Source organism: Trichosurus vulpecula, chromosome 2 (genome assembly GCF_011100635.1).
Source record: "Trichosurus vulpecula isolate mTriVul1 chromosome 2, mTriVul1.pri, whole genome shotgun sequence".
Taxonomy (NCBI): domain Eukaryota; kingdom Metazoa; phylum Chordata; class Mammalia; order Diprotodontia; family Phalangeridae; genus Trichosurus; species Trichosurus vulpecula.
Genome location: NC_050574.1, coordinates 268,655,737 through 268,675,335, shown reverse-complemented (window position 1 = coordinate 268,675,335; position 19,599 = coordinate 268,655,737). Strand labels below are relative to the sequence as shown.

General features: G+C 41.4%; 1 protein-coding gene across 1 annotated transcript in view; it reads left to right on the top strand.

The window, feature by feature from the left end:
- The window catches only part of GRIK4 (glutamate ionotropic receptor kainate type subunit 4), a 457,202-nt gene extending 442,866 nt beyond the window's left edge, over positions 1-14,336 (top strand). The window contains exons 18-19 of the mRNA XM_036745295.1: positions 11,363-11,481; positions 13,956-14,336. Coding sequence (XP_036601190.1) covers positions 11,363-11,481; positions 13,956-14,312 — 476 coding nt within the window. The 3' untranslated portion in view covers positions 14,313-14,336. The remainder of the gene's footprint in view (positions 1-11,362; positions 11,482-13,955) is intronic.
- Positions 14,337-19,599: the final 5,263 nt, after the last annotated feature.

The following is a 19,599-nucleotide window of genomic DNA, read 5'->3' as shown; positions in this document are numbered from 1 at the left end:
TAGACCTACAACTGTAAATCCAGCCACCATGTTTGCCTCTGTCAAGCAAAAGTGAGTAACACTCAAGATAATGACCTACCTGTGCTCATAATCACCTTGGCTTGCACCTAGAAATCTTCACACATTGTAATAATGTGTTTTTGCACTCTAAAAAAAATTGTTGCAATGTTGCAGAGACTAATATTAGGGCAAAGAAACCACAGAAAAGAAGGAAGAGGAAAAGCAATGATCCTAGGGACATAATTTTTGGAATCGATATTCTGGTATCCTGGCAGCAAAGTATTCTCAAAACAGCAGAAACAGCTGGGGAACCTTTTGTTCAGAGGCCATGTTTTGTCACAACAGGAAAGGGGCTGGATCGTTAGTGAAGGACCTGAAATGTAGACACAGGCACTTAGTAGTAGGAAATTGGAAGTCAATGAAAGATTTTGAAAAAGGAAAAGACATGCTAAAAAGCCATTTTTTAGGGAAATTAGTCTGGCACCAGTATGTAGGGCACATTAGAGGATGAAATGCTAGAAGCAGAGAAATCACCATATAAAGTCTCTGGGTGACAATAATGAGGGAGAGAAGAAAAAGCTTCCTTTGACTCTGTGCTTTTGGAACTCATAGTCGCTGGCATGTAGGAGGTAACTGGGCAGGTTATAAGGGAGAGTAAATAGGAGAAGTTATCCTGTCTGCATCCCAAACATTTCAAGAGACATTGGGATTCTACCAACTAGCCATTATTAACTTGTTTCTATCAAGCCATCCTTTGGAACAAGAGAGCTATATTAATAAGCCATAAAGCCTGAGAAGCAAGCGCAAAGCTGTCTGGGCAATGCTATGTAAAACATCATAAAAGCCAGGGCATTAGGCTGCCATCCCACAGCCTAAGAAGCAAATGCCAGTTTTCATGCAGTGGTTCCATCTTTACAATGGCTCAAGCCCAAGCAAACATTACTCAGAGAGGTTAAAAGGCTCCTTGGCTGGGCAAACTCCACGTGACCTCTCCAAACCAAGAGAAGGGAGCCAGACTGGAACTACTGCTGTCTTCATCCCTTGCTTTCTCTCTGGCAAATTAGCTGTCCAGACTTAACTCAGCCATTCATTCCCCACATCTTTCCCTTTCCTAGCCTGCCAATTGCGGCAGAACAGCCAGGCAAGTCCAGCCCTGGTACAGCTCTGCGTGGAGAGGAAGGGGAGGGCTAGCTTTTGATTTGGGGTTTTTTGAGGGTTTTTTTTTAATTTTTGTCTTTTAATGTCTCAGAGTTAACTCATTAACTCTCCCAGCAGTTGTCTCAGTTTGGCTTCCAGTGCTAGCTCTGGGTTGATCTTTATTTTTACAACTCGAATCTGTTGACTTTCACATTTCCTGATGCCGTGAGAGGAAGCTGGAATAGGAGGGAAGTGATGGAAGAAGACCTCCTTCCTGCAGTCTCCGAAACCCGCAGCCAGCACAAGCACATTAGCATCAACTAGGATGTACCAGTCAATACATAATCCCTTCGTTCTTATCCAATTAGAAGTGTTAGAAATTGTGAAGAAGATGATATGGTCCCATTTTTAATCTAATCCAATTTCACAGCCTCAACTCTTTACAGCTTAATCTAAGCTAAACTGGGGTGGAGGGAGGAGGAATACATAAATACAGTGGCGGGCCTTAGGAAGCATTGGTCCACTTGAAGATGCTCAGGCTCCAGACAAAATGCTTTCTTCCCAGCGCCTCCCCCATCCCAAATTATGTAGGAAGTGGAGAGGAACACACTAAGCAGCATTCTGAGGTTCCGGGGTGTTTTGTTATTGCTCTGACATTTCCAAAGAAGCAAAGAATACTTTGCTACTTCAGACTGCTGCCTGGCACCTTCTTTCTGTGTTGTCTGTCATTGGAGAGGAAAGAGAGAGAAAGCTTTATCCAGCGTTCTCCAGCACTCCAGTGTCCTATGTCACTGGCTGACTGAGCTGTCAGTCAACATCAAACTAGTTAGGCCAACGTGACAACCAATTACAATTGTTACTATCTGACTAGGCTGATACTGATTGATAGGTCGGCCATTATATTCTCCCCCTCCCCCAATAATTATTTCTGGGGCTGCATTAGTTTGAGATTCTTGAATATAATCCTGAGATGGATATTCCAGCTTGGGGGGGGGGGTGGGCAGGGTGGAATAGGGTGAGACTTGCAAACCAAGCCTTGTTTGGGTAAAAAGTAGTAATCTTAATGCTTTTCTTTAGCTGTCCTCTTCTTTCTTTCTTCTGGTAGCCCAGTGACCTTCTCCCTTCAAAAACAGCCAAATAAAGAAATGACAGATCTCATGGAAGACTAGGCTTTTGGTCCAAGCTGTTGCTTTTTTTCTTGCCTTTTCGTTTCAAAAACATTTATTTTATTTTTTCTCAACTCCTATAAAAAGAAATGTCACCATTCACTCAGTGGCAGATCCCAACACCCTCCTGATCCAAGAGGATTCCATTACAGAAGACTTCAGAGCACAATTTCTAGACAAAAAGGTTGCTGGTGAATTCCAAGGGAATTAAATTCCTTTATCTTGATAAACATAAGCACAGGATCAAGCTTCAAAGGAGCATAAATATACTACCAAGTTGTTAAATGCAGAGTCTCTTTTCAAGGATAGGAAGGAGATAGCACCTTTTCACTCACCAAAAATCCCTAGAGACCAAAATGTTGACTGGGGAAAGTTTGAATGATCCCTGTGAGACATCTGGGGAGGGTGTGGTATGTAAAAAGAAGAGAAATCCTAGAAATCCCCGTCCCTCTCCCTCTCCCTCCCCGTCCCTTTCCCCCTCTCCCCCTCCCCCTTCTCTCTCTCTCTCTCCCTCTCAATCTCTCTCTCTGTCTCTCCCTCTCTCTCTCTCCCCCCTCCCCCCATCCTTTCCTCCCTCCCTCCCCTCTTTTCTTTCCTCTACAAGTCTAGCCTAGTTTCCCTGGATCTATAGTTTCCCCATTCAGATAACAAGCCTCAAAACATGAATAGGGAATTTAGATAGTACCTTGTAGGGATGTTTGGAGAGGAAGCCTGTCTCCTAATAACATCTGATTTACTGCTGAGTGACAAAGAAACTCCAGAGGCACTGCCAAGAACAAGATAGAGAACACAGGAGAGTAGTAGCCCAGTAACTTTAAAACAAAAGAGGTCAGCAATTTATAAAGACGGTGGCACAACTTTGAATCCAGAAGTTGGCTAAGATTAAGTCAATAAATCATTGACTCACTTTGATGGAATGTTCCGAAGGAAAGAAAAAAAAATTATAGGTGTCTAGGCTGACTAATAGCTATAAATAGGCACCTCATCCATAATTGGCCTGGGTGGTGGTGTTACTTCCAATCAATTCAATCAACAGGGAACTAATATGAGTCAACGGGCAGTGAAGGTAAATGTCATTTCTCAATGAGTACACAACATGGACTCAAGCTCCCGGCCTTGAATTGCATCACAGCCACCTCTCTTCATTCTTCCACCTGAAATCAGAATCAGAATCGCAGAAATACAAGGCTGAATTGGCCCCTCTTTTAAACCAGATCTTTCTAACTTGAGGCAGGAAAATGAAGATGCAGTGACCCCTAGGGGGGATTCAAAGGGACTACTAACATGTAGTAAAATTGTCCTCAGGGCCCAGGGAAAAGTGGGCTACCTAAAGAGGCAGGACTGAATCCAGAAGCCGAGCTAAGCTGTATTCCTAGAGCTCCAGGTGGCTAGGTGTCGAGGCAACCAATCAGAAAGTTGGTGAGCTTGATTCTGGCAGCCCGGCTCTTCAACAGCATCTGTCACTAAGTCCACAGAGTGGAGAAAGCCCTTTGCAAACCAATGGTTGGTTGGCTTACTTCTTGGAGTTTTCAACAGCCCAACTTTGAACCCACAAGTCTGAAAATGGGCTAGTATTCTGAAAGCCTTGGCATAAGTCATTGCTCTCTCTCTCTCTCTCCCCCACCCCCTCTCTCCCTCTGTCTCTCTGTCTGTTTGTCTCTCCCCACCCCACCCCCATCTGTCTCTGTCTCTATTTCTCTCTGTCTCTCTCTATGTGTCTTTCTTTGTCTCTCTTTCACTCTTACTCTATGTTCATCCTTCTTTCTGTTTCTGTCTCTCTTCCTCTCTCTCTTCTCTCCCCTCTTTCTCTTTCTGTCTCTCTTTCTCTATCTCTTTCTGTCTTTCTCTGTATCTTTTTTTCTACCTCCATTTTTCTCTGTCTCTATCATTATCCTTCTCTCTCTCCTTCTCTTTTTGTCTATCTCTGTCTTTACCTCTTTCTCTGTCTCTCTCCCTCTCTCTGTCTTTCTCTGACTCTCTCTGTCTCTTCTGCCTCACTCTGTCTCTCTCCCTTTTTTCTCTGTCTCTCTCTCTATCTTTGTCTCTTTCTGCCTCTGTCTCTCTCCCTCTTTCTCTGTCTCTCTGTCTGTCTCTGTCTCCCTGTCTCTGTCTATGTGTCTGTGTGTATCTTTCTCTCTCTCTCTCTCTCTCTCTCTCTCTCTCTCTCTCTCTGTGTGTGTGTGTGTCTGTCTGTCTCTGTCTCTGTCTTTCTCTGTCTCTCTCTGTGTCTCTCTGTATCTCTCACTCTACCCCCTCCTCATGGCTCAGTATTATTCCTTGCCATGAGGAATTGCAGCGTATCACCAGAGGGGGTGAGTTTGGAGACTTGGGCATGAACAAGCAATCCAACTATAAGTTCAATACAATATATGGCACACCTAGGGAAATTCTGGCAGCATTTTCTGAAACACTCTTTGAGAATCACTGTCAATATTTATGAATCAATCTATAAACAAGCACTTATTAACTGCTTACTGTGTCCCATGCATTGTGGCAGGAATTCTTAAGTGTGTGTGTGTGTGTGTGTGTGTGTGTGTTCTGTGGATCCTTTTGCCGGTCTAGTAAAGCCTGGTACAGCTAGGTGGCACAGTGTATGAAATGCTGGGGTAAGAGTCAAGAAGTCCTGAGTTTGAATCCAGCCACAGACATTTTCTAGCTGTGACCTTGGACAAGTCTCTTAACCTCTGTCTGCCTTAGTTTCCTCAGCTGTAAAATGGGAGGAACAATAGCACCTACTTCAAAAGGTGGTTGTGAAAATGATATAAATGAAAAAAATAAAACAAAAATATTATCTAAAATAAGATAATATTTGTAAAGTTCTTAACACAGTGCCTGGCACATAATGGCTGCTTAATAATTGCTTGTTTATCCTCTTCTTAGAATAATGTTTTGAATTACATAAAATAAAATACAGAAGATTGCAAAGAAAACCAATTAATGTTGAAATGTAGTTTTATTTTATATATGTCATATGTGCCATATTTCAACATAATTGGTTTCCTTTGCAATCTTCTGTACTTTATGCAAATCAATTTTTTTATTTTATAATATATAGATATAGACATGCAGTCACTTCTCAACTCTCACAGGGTGTAGCTTTCCTAGAAAACTTTGAGAAAGTCAAAAAACATGAATGCTGATACATTCAACCTAGGAGAAAGAGGACTAGGATCCCTCTACCACTAAAAATCATAATCTTTCACTAGAGATTGCCGAAAATACACTTTTCTGCCTACAAACCAAGTTCTGTGTTAGACCCCAGGCTAAGAACTTATGTACTATGACAACCTACTATGTGCCAGGTGCTACACTAGGTGTTAGAGAAACAAGTATTTTATTAAAGAAAAAAAGAATGAAACAATCCACACTAAGAAAGAGCTTATATTCTAATGGGAGAGGCATCAAAACTTAAAGCAGTATAAATGCAAAATAGGTCAATAAAAGTATAAGCAAGTATTAAACAAGGTAATCTGGAAGGGAGGGCACAAACAGTTGGGGTATCAGGAAAGATTTCATTTTAAACATTTTAATTTCAATTAAATTTTAATTAATTAAATTTTAAACATTCTAATAGAGGAGAGCACATGTAAATCCTCATAACAAAATCGGTACTGAATAGATGTAAGGCAGCCTTATCAGAGGAGGCTTTAGGGGCTGGGGGTTGAAGGGAGGGAGGGGTGACTAGGAATCATCTAGGGTAGTACTTTGAGCCTTCAGAAGGAATTGAGGGCAGAACTAGAGAGTTCTTTTTACTGAAGAATACTGACACTACTTTTCATTTATGCTAGTGAGCTTGAAAAGACTGATGCATTATAAAAAAAAAAGTTTTGTTGGTTTTTTTTCCTAACCTTTTATGTGAATATGAATACTACCCTTGATTCCATAGTTTCTGCTTGCTTACAAAGCAGCCTGTTGATTTCACCCCCAATGGCCTCTTTGCCTCCCAAGGTGTATTTCCATTTTGCTCAGAACAGAGCTCGCCTTTCTTGACTCTGGTCCCATTGTGCTTCTGGAATTGAGGGAGTGCCTTAAAATACTATGAAGTGAGTACAGTCTGAATGCAAAGAAATCATTATTAGAAAGTCAGAAATAAAGGAAGAAAAGAACAGCGCCTGGACAAGAGAAAAGTATTTTCAAGGGACCTGCAGGTCAGTGAATAGGTGGAGATTCAGATGAAATCAAAGGCAAATCTGTTTTAGAACTGACATCTACTACTTGGCCTCCGCTTACAGGGACAGAGAATATCATCCATCAGCATTTGGGAGCTATTAATTTGTTCTTGTGAACAATAGGAGTTTCCCAATCAGGAGAGGGAAGATCTCATTCTAATTGAGCTAATGCCAGCATCGTTGCTGGGGTTCAAAGGATCAAGAATGCCGGGAGACTTCCAATTTAAAAGCCATCTTCCCCTAGAATGACTCCTCTGGTTGGGAGCACAGGAACTAAGCCCCTCAGTATCCTTCTGGATTTAGGCTTCTTGATACAGTGAGTGTCACCGGGAGCTCACCCATCTGGGTAGGGAGGGTCCATCAATGGCTCTGTGCTATGGAAGGCATTCGATTCATCAGAACATGACAACAGCTCACAGTGTTAAATGAAAATGTTCTGCTCTTCTGGAGCTCACTTCCCACGCCCCGCACCATCTGTTTCAGAGTTTTTGCTCTGCCAGCAATCTATTCTTGTTTCCGTTTTCCACTGATTTCCCGAAGAGAGGAATTGTAGACCAGCCAGGGGCTCGAAGATAGGATTGCTACTGAACCTCATACTGGAACCGACACCTAGGATTAACAGGACATCTCTCAGATATGTGAAGTTGGGAAAGTCTGTGGGACTCTTGGTTGACTTGTGGTTTCTAGTTCATTTCTGTCTAAAACATCAGCTCCTCCAGGAAGTTTTCCAGGATTTAATGAATTAATTTTAATTTATTAAAATAAGCCACTAATCCTCTCATATTCAACACCATCCTCCCTGCCAATGTGACTTTGTAAAGTTAATCCATACCCCATCCCAGGCTGACCTACCACTCAAGATAATCCTGTACCATCTTGTGCGACTAACTTGTCAAATGGCCTTGTTGTTGTTCAGTCATGACTCTTCATGACCTCTTTGGGGTTTCCTGGCAGAGATACTGGAGTGATTTGCCATTTCTTTCTTTAGTTAATTTTACAGATGAGGAAACTGAGGCAAACAAGGTTAAATGACTTGCCCAGAATCACACAGTTAGTAAGTGTCTGAGGCCAGATTTGCACTCAGGAAGATGAGTCTTCCTGACTCCAGGTCTGGTGCTCTATCCCCTGTGCCACCTAGCTACCCTCAAAAACTGCAATTTCTCCAGGCTTTAATTTTTCATCTGCTAAAGAGACATAATAATACTTGAATCACCTGTCTTAAAGGTTTTATGAGTTCATAGAGCTAGAGTTGAAAGAAACCACCAAGGCCTTCTTGTCCCATCCCCTCATTTAAGGCTATCTTGGCCTAGGGAGTTATGTGACTTACCCAAGGTCATCTAAGTAGCTGGTGTCAAAAAGAGGGTTTGATCCCATGTCTTCAGACTTCTGAGCCAATGTTCTTTTCCTGTTCTATGTTGTAAGGATCAAACAAGATTTTATATATATATATATATATATATATATATATATATATATATATATAAACATATATATATATGTAAGACATATATAAATGTCTTACAACCATAATGGGCTGTTATCATCAGTTTGTGTTTTCAATGAAAACAATCTCATTTAATATTACTTAAAGCAAAACTTAACTAGGAAGGCAAATAGAACAAAATAAAAATATAAATCACATTACATTTCCCAGAGCTTCCCAAAAAATATTTTTAATTGACATATTTTGTTTTGACACAACACTCAACTCAACGGAAAACACCCAAACAAACCACGCCTTAATGCACATACCCTGAAAGCAGTGAAACAAAGCTTGTTCTCAGGCTATGTTCCCTACTTCAAATATCAGGGCCCCATCTCTATTTCTCTTCTGGTTGTCTTCTGAACCAAACCTGAGCTATCTTTCAAGACTCAACTCAAATCCTACCCTCTCCACTTAGATTTCCCAACTAGCTCAGTTCAGGGTAATGGGGGAGTGGGGAGAATGCAGCAGATTAAGCACTGAACTTGGCATATAGAAGACCTGAGTTCAAATCTGACCTCAGACAATTACCAGCTGTGTGACCCTGGGCAAGTCACTTAACCCTGTTTGCCTCAGTTTTCTCATCCGTAAAATTAACTAAAGAAGGAAATGACAAACCACTCCAGTATCTTTGCCAAGAAAACCCCCAATGGGTCATGGAGATTCAGACACAACTGAAATGACTAAACAACAATAGAACCTGCGCAAGTCATTTAAGCTTGTCTGCCTCAGTTTTCTTAACAATAAAATGGGGATAATAATAGCACATACTGGCCAACATTGTTATAAGGATCAAACGTGTAAACCTTAAAGTGCTACATAAATGCTAGTTATTATTATTATTAATTATCCTTATAACTTCTATAACACTGATTTCCTTCATCATTCATTTGACACCTTTCCTATATTGACTCATTATCATTTCACTTTTCATGGTTAGATGATCTTTAAGGGCTCTTTCCATTCAAGCATCATTTGGTTCTACGATTCTATTTTTATCTATCCTGGGACACCAACTAGACTGTAAGCTGCTTGAGGTCAAGGACTTGCTCTTAGCATGTTATTTGTAATGGTAGGAACATTGGAGTTGGAATGAGAAGATCTGAGTTTCATTCCTGAATCTCGTATTACTAGAATTGAGACTCTGGACAAATTACTTAACCACTCTTGAGTTTCACTTTTGTGTGAAATATATAATAATACTCAAGAAAGTACTTTGTAAACTTTAAAACACTACAGAAATCTGAATCACAATTGTTCTTTGTGTCTCCCACAGGACATGGTAAATCATAACATCATAGGCTTAGAGGTGGAAGGTACCCAAGAGGCCTTCTAATCCAATCTCCTCCTTTTACAGGTGAAGCAACTGAGGCCCAGGTCCCGGGTCATACAGATAGTAAATATCAGAGCTGTGATTTGAACACAGTGTTCTTTCCCGTTGTATCATGCTGTCTGATTTTTAATTAATTGATTTTTTTTTAATTCTCTACTGGTGTGGAATATCCAAACCAGAACTTTCTCCATTAGCATGGATAGCTGAAAATTGGCTTTATCTGCCATAGCTCGGTACCTAGTGCCAATTGATGCTTCCATGGTATGTACAGATAAAACCCTCCCTACTTTATACTCTACCCTCCCAAGTTCCAGAAAGCCCTTTTGTGCTGGCCAATCTCTATTCCTCTCTGTGGGAAGATACTTTGAAGTGGGTTCTCTCCTCACTTTGCCTGTCAAACTTTGCTGAAGTCTGAAGCCAGATTTGTAGGGTGACTTCAGCAGTAGTCCTGTGCATACTGAAAGACAAAAAAAGCAAGTTGGTAGCAAGTTGGTGTCTAAACGGATACGATATTGCTACCTATCTGGGTCTATCTTTAATAATAGCCATGGGAGTCATATCCAAGGCATTTGTAAAAAGGTGAATAGCCCCAGCAAACTCTGCTCCATGGCTTTAGAGCTCAGAGAGGCACTTATCCAGCTTTTTTTTGCACCTCCCCAACTCTTAGAACTATGGTTTGTCACAAAAGCTTTCAATCTAGCATCTTGTTCAACACCGATTTGACAAGGCATTACTAATTACAGCCACTAATCATGTGAGCATGTATGTCTGCAGTGATCATGATCCTGGCCCTAACCCTTTGTATGCTACCATGACCATAACCATGATCGTGATCACAACCCTTTGTGCACCGCCGTAACTGTGACCAGGCCCATGGCCACGACCCTTTGTATGCAGCCATGACTGTAACTATAATCATGGTCATGACCATGCTCACGATCCTTTGCCATGACTGTGACCACGACCTTTTGTTAACTGCCTCATTGAAAGCTTGTGTTCTAATTTGTGGCAGTCATCATTATTTTTGAGGGACCTGTTGATCCTTATAATTATTCCCAAGATTGGCCTTTATGCCTGATGCCAAAACAGCCAAATGGTTCATCCTTCTAAATAGTCAAGTACATTGTATGACTGACCAATTGACTTTTTTCAATGTCCAGCTAGACATTTTCTTCGTAAATGTGGATATCTTGATGAATCTATGATGTCAATGGTTCAGATTCTCCATGTAGAGATGATGATTATAATGCTTCAGGCCTTCTCCTTCTGTGACTATTGTCTTAAGTCTTTTCATAAAACCTTCATACCTCCAATGTACTACAGACCTTCAAATATAAACATAAACTTGGGTCGAAATGTAGATAATGAAAGGAATAGCTCAGTTAAGCCAATTACTTTAATGCATGCAAATATTGGGAATAACAAGAAATTTGGATGATATGAACTAAATATCCTCTATGGCTCACCATCACATACACAATGACTCACATTTCACCTGAGTGACCGTAGTCACAGGAAAACTCTGGCCTCCCCTTCTCTACCTACTGCCTCCCCTGTAGTTCTTCACCAGGATGCTTTGTCTTTGTCTTTCACCACTGTCAAGGCAGGATGTGGTCAAGTTAATTCAACAAGCATTTATTAAGTGCCTACTGTGTGCCAAGCAGTGATACCAATCCTAAATTTGATGTCAAAGGACAGGAGTTTTGATTTCTTCTTTTCCTTTTACTCTCTGTGTAACCTTGGCCAATTCACCTAGCCTTCTTCATCTGTAAATGCGGCACATGGACTAGGTGACTTTTAAGGTATCTCTCATCCCTAAACATAACCCTGTGAATCCTGGCTGGCCAATCTGATGGCTCTGGTTTTTTTGGCTATACCACTTCTATAAACATTAAGGTACTCATTTTGGAATAAGAATATCATTTTGTTAATATTGTATCTCTTGGAGAAGCAGTGAGACTAAACACATTTCTGTAACTTGTTCAGAAGTTTAAATGGCAAATGAAGAAGAGTCTTCAGTTTCTGTGATATTAGGTCTTCTTGCCCTTGTGACATTTTTCCCCCTTCCTTACAGGACTGGGAATGGAGAATATTGGTGGAATCTTTGTGGTTCTTATCTGTGGCTTAATAGTGGCCATTTTTATGGCTATGTTGGAGTTTTTATGGACACTCCGACATTCAGAAGCAACTGAGGTAAGACTCCCTGGGAACCACTATGTGTAGTGTTTATTGATGGAATAGATTTCAACTGTCTGCAAATCATTTAAGAGGAAATATGGTATAGTAGAAAGTGTGCTGGATTTAGAGTTCAGAGATGTAGGTTCAAATCCCAGCCCTGACACTCAGTAGTTTTGTGACCTTGGACAAGTAATTTAATTTCTGTAGGCCTCAGCTTTCTCATCTGTAAAATGACCTAGCTCCAAATTAGTGATCAGGGGCCATCTTGTGGGGACTGAGACAGGTTCCATGCTGTGTCTCAGGAAGTCCTACATGTTCATGGTATGTTTCAGAAAGCTGATTAACCACATCATTTGAAAGGAGGCAAACCTTTGAGTTTTGAGTATATCTTTGCCTTAGAATAGAGGAGATTTGGAGGGACACAAGAGGAAATTTGTTTTGCATGACTCCATATGTATAATGGGTATCATTATCTTGCCTTCTCATTGGGGGAGGGGAGGCAGGGGTGGGGAGAGGGAGGGAGAGAATCGGGAACTAAAAGTAAAAATAAAATTGTAGAACCCTGAAAGTTTTTTTGTATTTTACTTTACTGGTAATTAGCATTTTGTTAGGTGTCAGCCATTACTCTTAGGTTGGATGTTTATTGTTTTTGATGTTTGGCCTTAACTAGGGATTCGTTAGTTATAACACATTGACAATTTAATGTAGTACAAGAAATGTTACTTGTAGGGGGTGGTTTAATTAAAATTAAACATTAATGTTTTCAGAAATTAAAAAAAAATTGTAAAGGAATAAGTACTAGGTATGATTTATCACCTGTAATTTTGAATGAGCAAGATTAACCTGTGGATTAACAAATATTCTCATGCAAAACTGGAGATAGGGATGGAAGACAGTATGACACAAAGGGAAGATTCCTGGATCTGTAGCCAGAAAACCTGGGTTCAAATCCTGGTTCTGCTACTGTATCACCTACATGATTTTGGGCGGGTCATATGGTCTCAGGTTTTCTCCTCCACAGAATGAGTGGGCTGAAGTTAGATTACCTTTGCAGTGCCCCTACTACCACCATCACTACCCCATGCCTGGAATTCTCTTACTCCACCCCAATATTTCTTAAAACCCTTGCTTCTCTTCAAAGCTCACTTGTTCAAGAGCCCTTTTCTGATTTCCCCAGTTGTCAGTGGTCACCCAAATCATTTTGTAATTATTTTATATACAAGGTGTCTCAAAAGTCTTAATGCCACCTTAAGCTATTGAGGCTTCAGTAGCTTAAGCCTGCACTAGGCTTAAAGCTTACAATCTTCATTAAGACTTTTGCAACACCCTGCGTGTCCTGCACGTACTTGTTTGGGAGCATAAGACAGCCCCCTCATAGAAAGGAAGCTCCTTAAGGACAAGGACTGTCTCACTTGGGCATTTTTATCCCCAGCACTTAGTGTTGTAGATGCTTAATCAATCAGTAAACATTTATTAAGTACCTACTCTGTGCCAGGCACTGTGCCAAGCTAAATGCTCATTGATCAATTGATTAAATCTCTTATCTATCTATGGAGAATAAGAAAGAGGAATGAGTATTATGACTCTGTCTCATGAAAACATTTCTATTTTACTTTGAATTAATAATTTTAATGCCTTATATTGGTGTAGCATATTTAGATTTTTAATGTAATTCCACATCTATCCCCTCCCTTGATTTTCACAACTCTGTGACTTAGGAAGGGCTAGGGGCTGGATCTGTGATTTCATTGGCATAGGGAGCTCCCTGGGAAGAAACTCCCTCCAGCAGTGCAGGTTAACACCTTCTCTGCAACTTACAGTCTTAAAATGTTGCCTAGAAAACCAAGAAGTTAAGAGGCATGCTCAGGGTTATCTAGTCAATTGGTGTCGGTGATAAGATTTGAACCCAGGACTTCCCAAGTCCAAGATGCTGTCTATGACATACTGAAATTAACAGGGGCAAGTGTTGTTCTCTCCCTCTGACAGATGAGAAAACTGAATCATTAGGAGGTTAAGCTGTTTATTTAACTTCACGTAGCTAGTCATTGCAAGAGCTAAAATTGGAACCTTGACCTCTTGACACATGTGAAGATGAGGCTTATATCTACCAGGCCACCATGTTTCTCTGTGGATACTTGGTTTCACCATCACCATGCACAGAGAGGGTTGGCTCAGGATGCCCAGAATTCTTCCAGGAGCTCATTGGTGACCTTATCCTGCTCGGTCTAATAGTACTGTGCTATATTTTCAGAGCTGCCTCTTTGACTCTGGAAGAGCAGTGAGATATAAGCTGGGCATAGGCTCTTGAGACAATAGAGGGAATCCACAAAGGCTACCCAGGGAAAGGACTCCTCCCTCTCCAGAGCTGAGCAGAGAGTTGAACAAGAAGTGTTCATCTCTAGTCATGAACATCCAGCCTGAAAAGGATAATCTAAACACTATGCCTTTGGCTCTAAGAAGCTGGACCCTTTTCTCTTTGTGTCCTCTAGGTGTCTGTCTGCCAGGAGATGGTGACAGAGTTGCGCAGCATCATCCTGTGTCAGGACAGTTTCCACCCCCGCAGGAGGCGAGCTGGGGTGACCCGCCCTCGACCCCCTATCCCAGAGGAACGTCGGCCCAGGGGCACCGCCACACTTAGCAATGGCAAGCTGTGTGGGGCTGGGGAGCCAGACCCCATTGCCCAAAGACTGGCCCAGGAAGCTGCCTTGGTGGCCCGTGGCTGTACACACATCCGGGTCTGTCCAGAGTGCCGCAGATTCCAGGGCCTAAGAGCACGGCCATCCCCAGCCCGGAGCGAGGAGAGCCTGGAATGGGAAAAGACGACCAATAGCAGTGAGCCAGAGTAAAGCTGACATCAGAGGACTCACCACCACTGGGATAGGGAGGGTGGGCAGGGATCAGATCAGGTGCCGCTGCGCAGAGCTCAGACTTGTACAGTGTTGAATCTTCTCTCCATTAAATAAAAAACAATAATAATTTTTTGAAGAACAAAAGATCAAAGAACCTGATACCCCGGCCTGAGATAGGACCCTCATAAGAGAGCTGGGTCCTTCAAAAGACTTTGCAACTAGCAAGCAAAGGGGATGCTCACCCTCCCAGACTGGAAAGGCCTATCTTTTTCTCCCAAGGGGCCTTTTTCCTTTAAGACAAAAAGACACTGTAAGCCTGGGGCTAGAGAGGCCCACTCAAACCTGTCCAACTTATAGGACAGAATTTTGGGGTGAATTGCCTGGTCTAGAAAAGGGCAATTATACCCTGGGTCCAGTTCTCACAGAGAGAATTAAAACTCGCCAGGGAAGTTTTTCTTTTCTGGAATTTGAGTTATTTTGTTTGGTTGAGTCTTTCTTTGGAATTTTATTTCCGTTTATTTGTTTTCTGGTTTTTGGTAAGAGAGGGTGGGGTTAGGAAAAGGAAGAATCAACAGTCTTTTTTTCCCTTGTACTTTAGGGCCTGGAGTCTCACAATCAATCAGACTTCAGGTGCTGAACTCTCCTTCCTATGCAGTGATTAGGGGAATAGGAAATGGGTCCAGGGAAAGAAACAGGTGGGGATTCTCAAATCAAAGCCCATTCAAGGAGTTTTTTTTAAAAGAAAACAAATAAAACACAGATGCCAAAAACTAATCATCACATAAAGTCAACTCAGAGAGGCCTTGAAACGCCTGGAATTTCAGGGGTTATGTGTCTTTTCTTTTTCTTCTTCCTTCTTAATTTCATTATTATTTGGTTTGGTTTGGTTTGGTCATTTGTGAGTATAATGCTCTGAAGAGGAAGAAATGTACACTGAAGAGTATAATCCTTGGAGATATCCCTAGGATGCTCTCTTATGAAATTGACCTTCTTCTGTGATCAGAGAAGACTTGGGTTAGTACTTCCCCAACCCACAGTATTCACTTTGAAAAGCTGGTAAGGGATGTTCTCTGAGGAGCAAGGCTAGAGGTTATCTCAGTGGAATGGAGTGCGCCTTTTGACAATTGTATCCTTTTTACCAACTTGGTAGCTACCTGTGGAACCAAGTTCATGGGGCCATCTTGGTTTGGGAGATTTCTTGCTACTAGATAAAAGATTAGGGCTGTGTGTGTGTGTGTGTGTGTGTGTGTGTGTGTGTGTGTGTTTTAAATGCAAAGACGAGAAGCAGTAAATAGGGGAATAGGGGAGTTTTTCAGGCTCTGGAGAGTAGAGTCTCATTCACAAAGATCTGGGAACCAAGAATCCCAGAGGCTGGATCTCCACTCTGACACAAGGCCTTCTTGTTGTGGCTTTGGGCAAAGTATTTAACTTTTTTACCAGCCACAAAAAGGGGTGTGGGGGGTGGGGAGGTAAGGACTCCTTCCAGGGTGTCAAGTGAATTAACTAGTTATTGCTGTACTTGAGAGGTGCTAGAGTACTAAACTGATATAGAAGGAAATAAGGCTTTCAATCAGCTGTTTGGCCTTTGTTTGGCTTCTGTGAGACTTCTATATAGAGAGTTTTCATTTTCTAATGGAAAACAAATTCTATGCAATTTCTGATTGTAAACTTAGAAAATTCAGAGGGGGAAAGAAATAGATTACCACCACCACCACGCCCACCACCACTACCACCACCCTGAATCAAAGATATGTCTTGTCCTCAGATTGTTTCTGTCTTGAATGTACTAAAATAAAGACATCCTTGGAAGAAGACAAGTTTATTTTCATGCTTTGGCTGTTTGGGAAGGTTGGCGTCCTCTTTGTGCTAGGGCAGTCGGGCCCAGTGAGTGCCCTGTGCATTTCTATAAAGGATGCCCATTTTGTCCTCAGCCAACCTGGCCCCCTCTCCTGGACCTAAAGCCACCTTTTTCTTTTCTTTCTTTTATTGTTCTTTCAACCATTGATGACAATAAACTGTGCAGGACAATTTATTATTTTTATTATTATTATTAATCTTGCCTCATATCTTGCAAAGAAAGTTTGGATTTTGAGGAAAGGGCACCTGGTGGCAGACTACCTTCAGACCCCCTTGGTGCCATGCTAACTTACGACCTAGGGCTGTGTCCCTCATTTCTGACAATGTGGTCAGGACTGTAAGATCACATCTGGGGCGGGGAGGGTTGTTTTTTAAAAAACAAACAAACTTGTTTTTATGAGCTGGAAATATTGATGAAAAGAAAATTTTTTTTAAATGAATTAGCAAAATAGGTGTTCCCATGAAGCATTTACACAATCCGTTTCTGCCCTGTGTGGAATAAAGATGAGACTGGTAATACTGTGCAGTTCCCGATAGCTGCTGAGACCATCACAGTCCTTCGCCCCAGCTGATCAGTGAAATCGCAACCAGCTGTTTTCTCCCTTGGTTTGTCTTAGCTTTTTATCTGTTCGTTGTCAAGCTTCCTTTTCCATACTTGTATTTTCTATCTGATTCTGTATATTAAGGAGTTTTTCCTTGTCTGTTTCTTCCTTTGATTGGAATATTTACAATAAAACAGAAATAAACCCTGAAATGTTAGTGGATGGATAGATGAAAGCTGATTTGGTATGGAGAGCATGGTGTGATGTGGCTAATCCAAGCCCCTTGGAAACAAATAAACACATAAATAAGTTCTCTGTCTTCCCCTCCGATCAGCCCTGCCCACCCACCCCCCCTTTTCTTTCTCAGCCTTTCTACCCCTCTCCAGTCTTTTGTTCAAATCCCAGAAATGTCTGGGTGGCTCCTTTCATTTGGTAGCCTCGGGAGTCTGAGCCAATCCCCCCAAATGGATACACATGTTAATGAAGTGCAGGATTCGGAGGGTTTTGTCTTCCTAAAGGCACTTTTCACAGAATAGTCATCTATTGATTCTCAGGGAAACTCTAGTCAGATATCACCCCAGATTCCACTGGGAGCTTGAAGATTACATCAATTAAAATATAATACTTTGCTTTATTTCTTTTAATTGCTTTGCAGGGCCCCGCCAGTCACAAGATCTCTGCTTCAGAACCCAGGTGGGGTGTAAGTTGAGCGTGTAGATTGCTGAAAATCTTTTGGCTTTCTCTAATCCAGTGCTCATAAGAGAATATTCATCCTGGGAACTTGCCAACCAGCCCTCTTATTGGTTAGGTGAGACTGAAATATCATGATAACTAAGCCACCTGGGACTACTCTGTGAAAGTTTATTAGTTTTGGGTTCCAAGGAGTTTAATTTTCATTTGGAATCCAAGGGGGGATTTTCCTGTAGTATAGAAGTAAAATACTGGGAGGCAAAAAAAAAAAAGACTTGAGACCTTGCAAAAATGGCTGGTTGATGGCTAGAGTGAGCCCCAGAGAATCACTTGTGGCTCTCTGGCCAATGGAGCTGTATGCAGCAAGGTAAAATAACCTGGAAATGATAAGGGAGATTTGATTCCCTGACTGGTTAATTCTCCTGGGATAATAACAAAGGGGTCTGTTTGGAAAATTCAGAGAAGGAACCCTTTCACAGTGATTACTTAAAGCAGGCCCCTCGAGGGGCCTAAGGGGCCTCAAATAGAGAAACCAAACCTGAACTGCCTTGGTTCCCTTGTTCTATGAATGATTTCTATGCCTTTCTATACAGGGTAGACTTTCTCTCCATGCTGAAGGATCCACCTCCCCACCCCCTTCCCCAAGGGAGAGTGCCCACAAGGAAATCCAGGCACTGCCCAGCCATAGTAGACTACTCACATGCCTCACAATGGCAGACTGCATGCTTTTAAACAGGTATTTGGAACAGCCTTCCAACAGAAACAGTTGGAAATGAGCATGGCTTCCAGCAAAGAAAGACACAAATATAGAGATATATGAATATCCTTCAGCATCCAGAACCAAAAGCATCAATAATCCCACTGAATTTTGAGGGTTACAGATGGCCCAATGAAAACAGGTGGCCCATTCATTACTGGGAAGATTATTTTTATCTTTTATTTTTTACTCATCAAGTTTTATTGATCTCCTACCAACTCTCAGGGCAGAGCAATCAGTAAAAATAAAAATGTTAATATTAACATTAAGACAGCTGAACTAACACTAATGTCAAGAAATAGAGAAATAGATGAGTGGGAAGAGAGCCAAAAGGTAACCCACAAAAATGATTCAGTTGTTCATTCTTGAGTATTACTGAGATGAGTTATGTCAAAAATTCAGGAAAAAAGGAGAAGGAATTTTTAAAAATACTGAAATCCCTGTAGAACAAAAAATGTATACTGTGTACACTTCTAATTATCTATTTCAACTTCTTAGATTTGTTGTAGTGTAACAGTACCTTGGGATCATACCATATTGACAGGAACTCAAGCCATGGAGGACAGAGCTCAGAATTCAAATCACATAATCAACCAAAGAAATTGGTTTCCTTTTCAGATTCCCTTGTACCATTCTACTTGTTCTCTCCCCTTTCTTTTTCAATCTACTCAAACATCAGAGAGAAGATAACTCAAGTTTACTGCACTTGTAAGAGGCATATATTAAACACCTAGAATTATCCTAGGTGCTAGGTGAGACTTTTTTTAAAAAGTAGAAGACAAGGTTGGCAACCCCAAACTTATGCTCCAGAAATAATTAAGGAACAGTGTAAGAGAAGGCCTGACGAAGTGTTCTGTTGTGTGGTAGAGTCTCTAAACCCTATGGGACCTGAGGAAGGAGAAAGGGGAGATCATTGTTAGCCGAGGCAGCCTGGAAAGGCCAGAAGAGGGAGTTGGGACTAAGAGGTTTCCGAGGATTTCATTTTGTATTTCTGGGAAATGAGACTTGCTTCATCTCTCTTGTGAGTTGAAATCTGGCTAATTCATGATGGTAAACTCTTCAGAGCTTCTAAGATTAAATAATTTTTTCATTGCCTTTTTGGCGCATTCTTTCAAGAGGTTCAGGTTTATGTTGCCTGTTTCTTCCAGTCCACTGCCAACAGTGCTCAGAGATTCTCTATCGGCTACTTCATTCATACTCTCCTTTAGAATTAGGGGCCTTTATTGTCACAGACAGCATAGAGAACACCATAAGCTGGAAGCGGTGATCAGGCTGGGTCTGCAATGGATCTAAAGAAAATGCTGTTCCTAAAGGATACAACATTTTGAACATCAGGAAGGGCAAGAGGTACAAAACTGAATTTGTGATACCAACGTGAAAAGTGAATTCAGAACAAAACTTTCCTATTTCTGGTACCTGGATGATCAGGAAATATTTT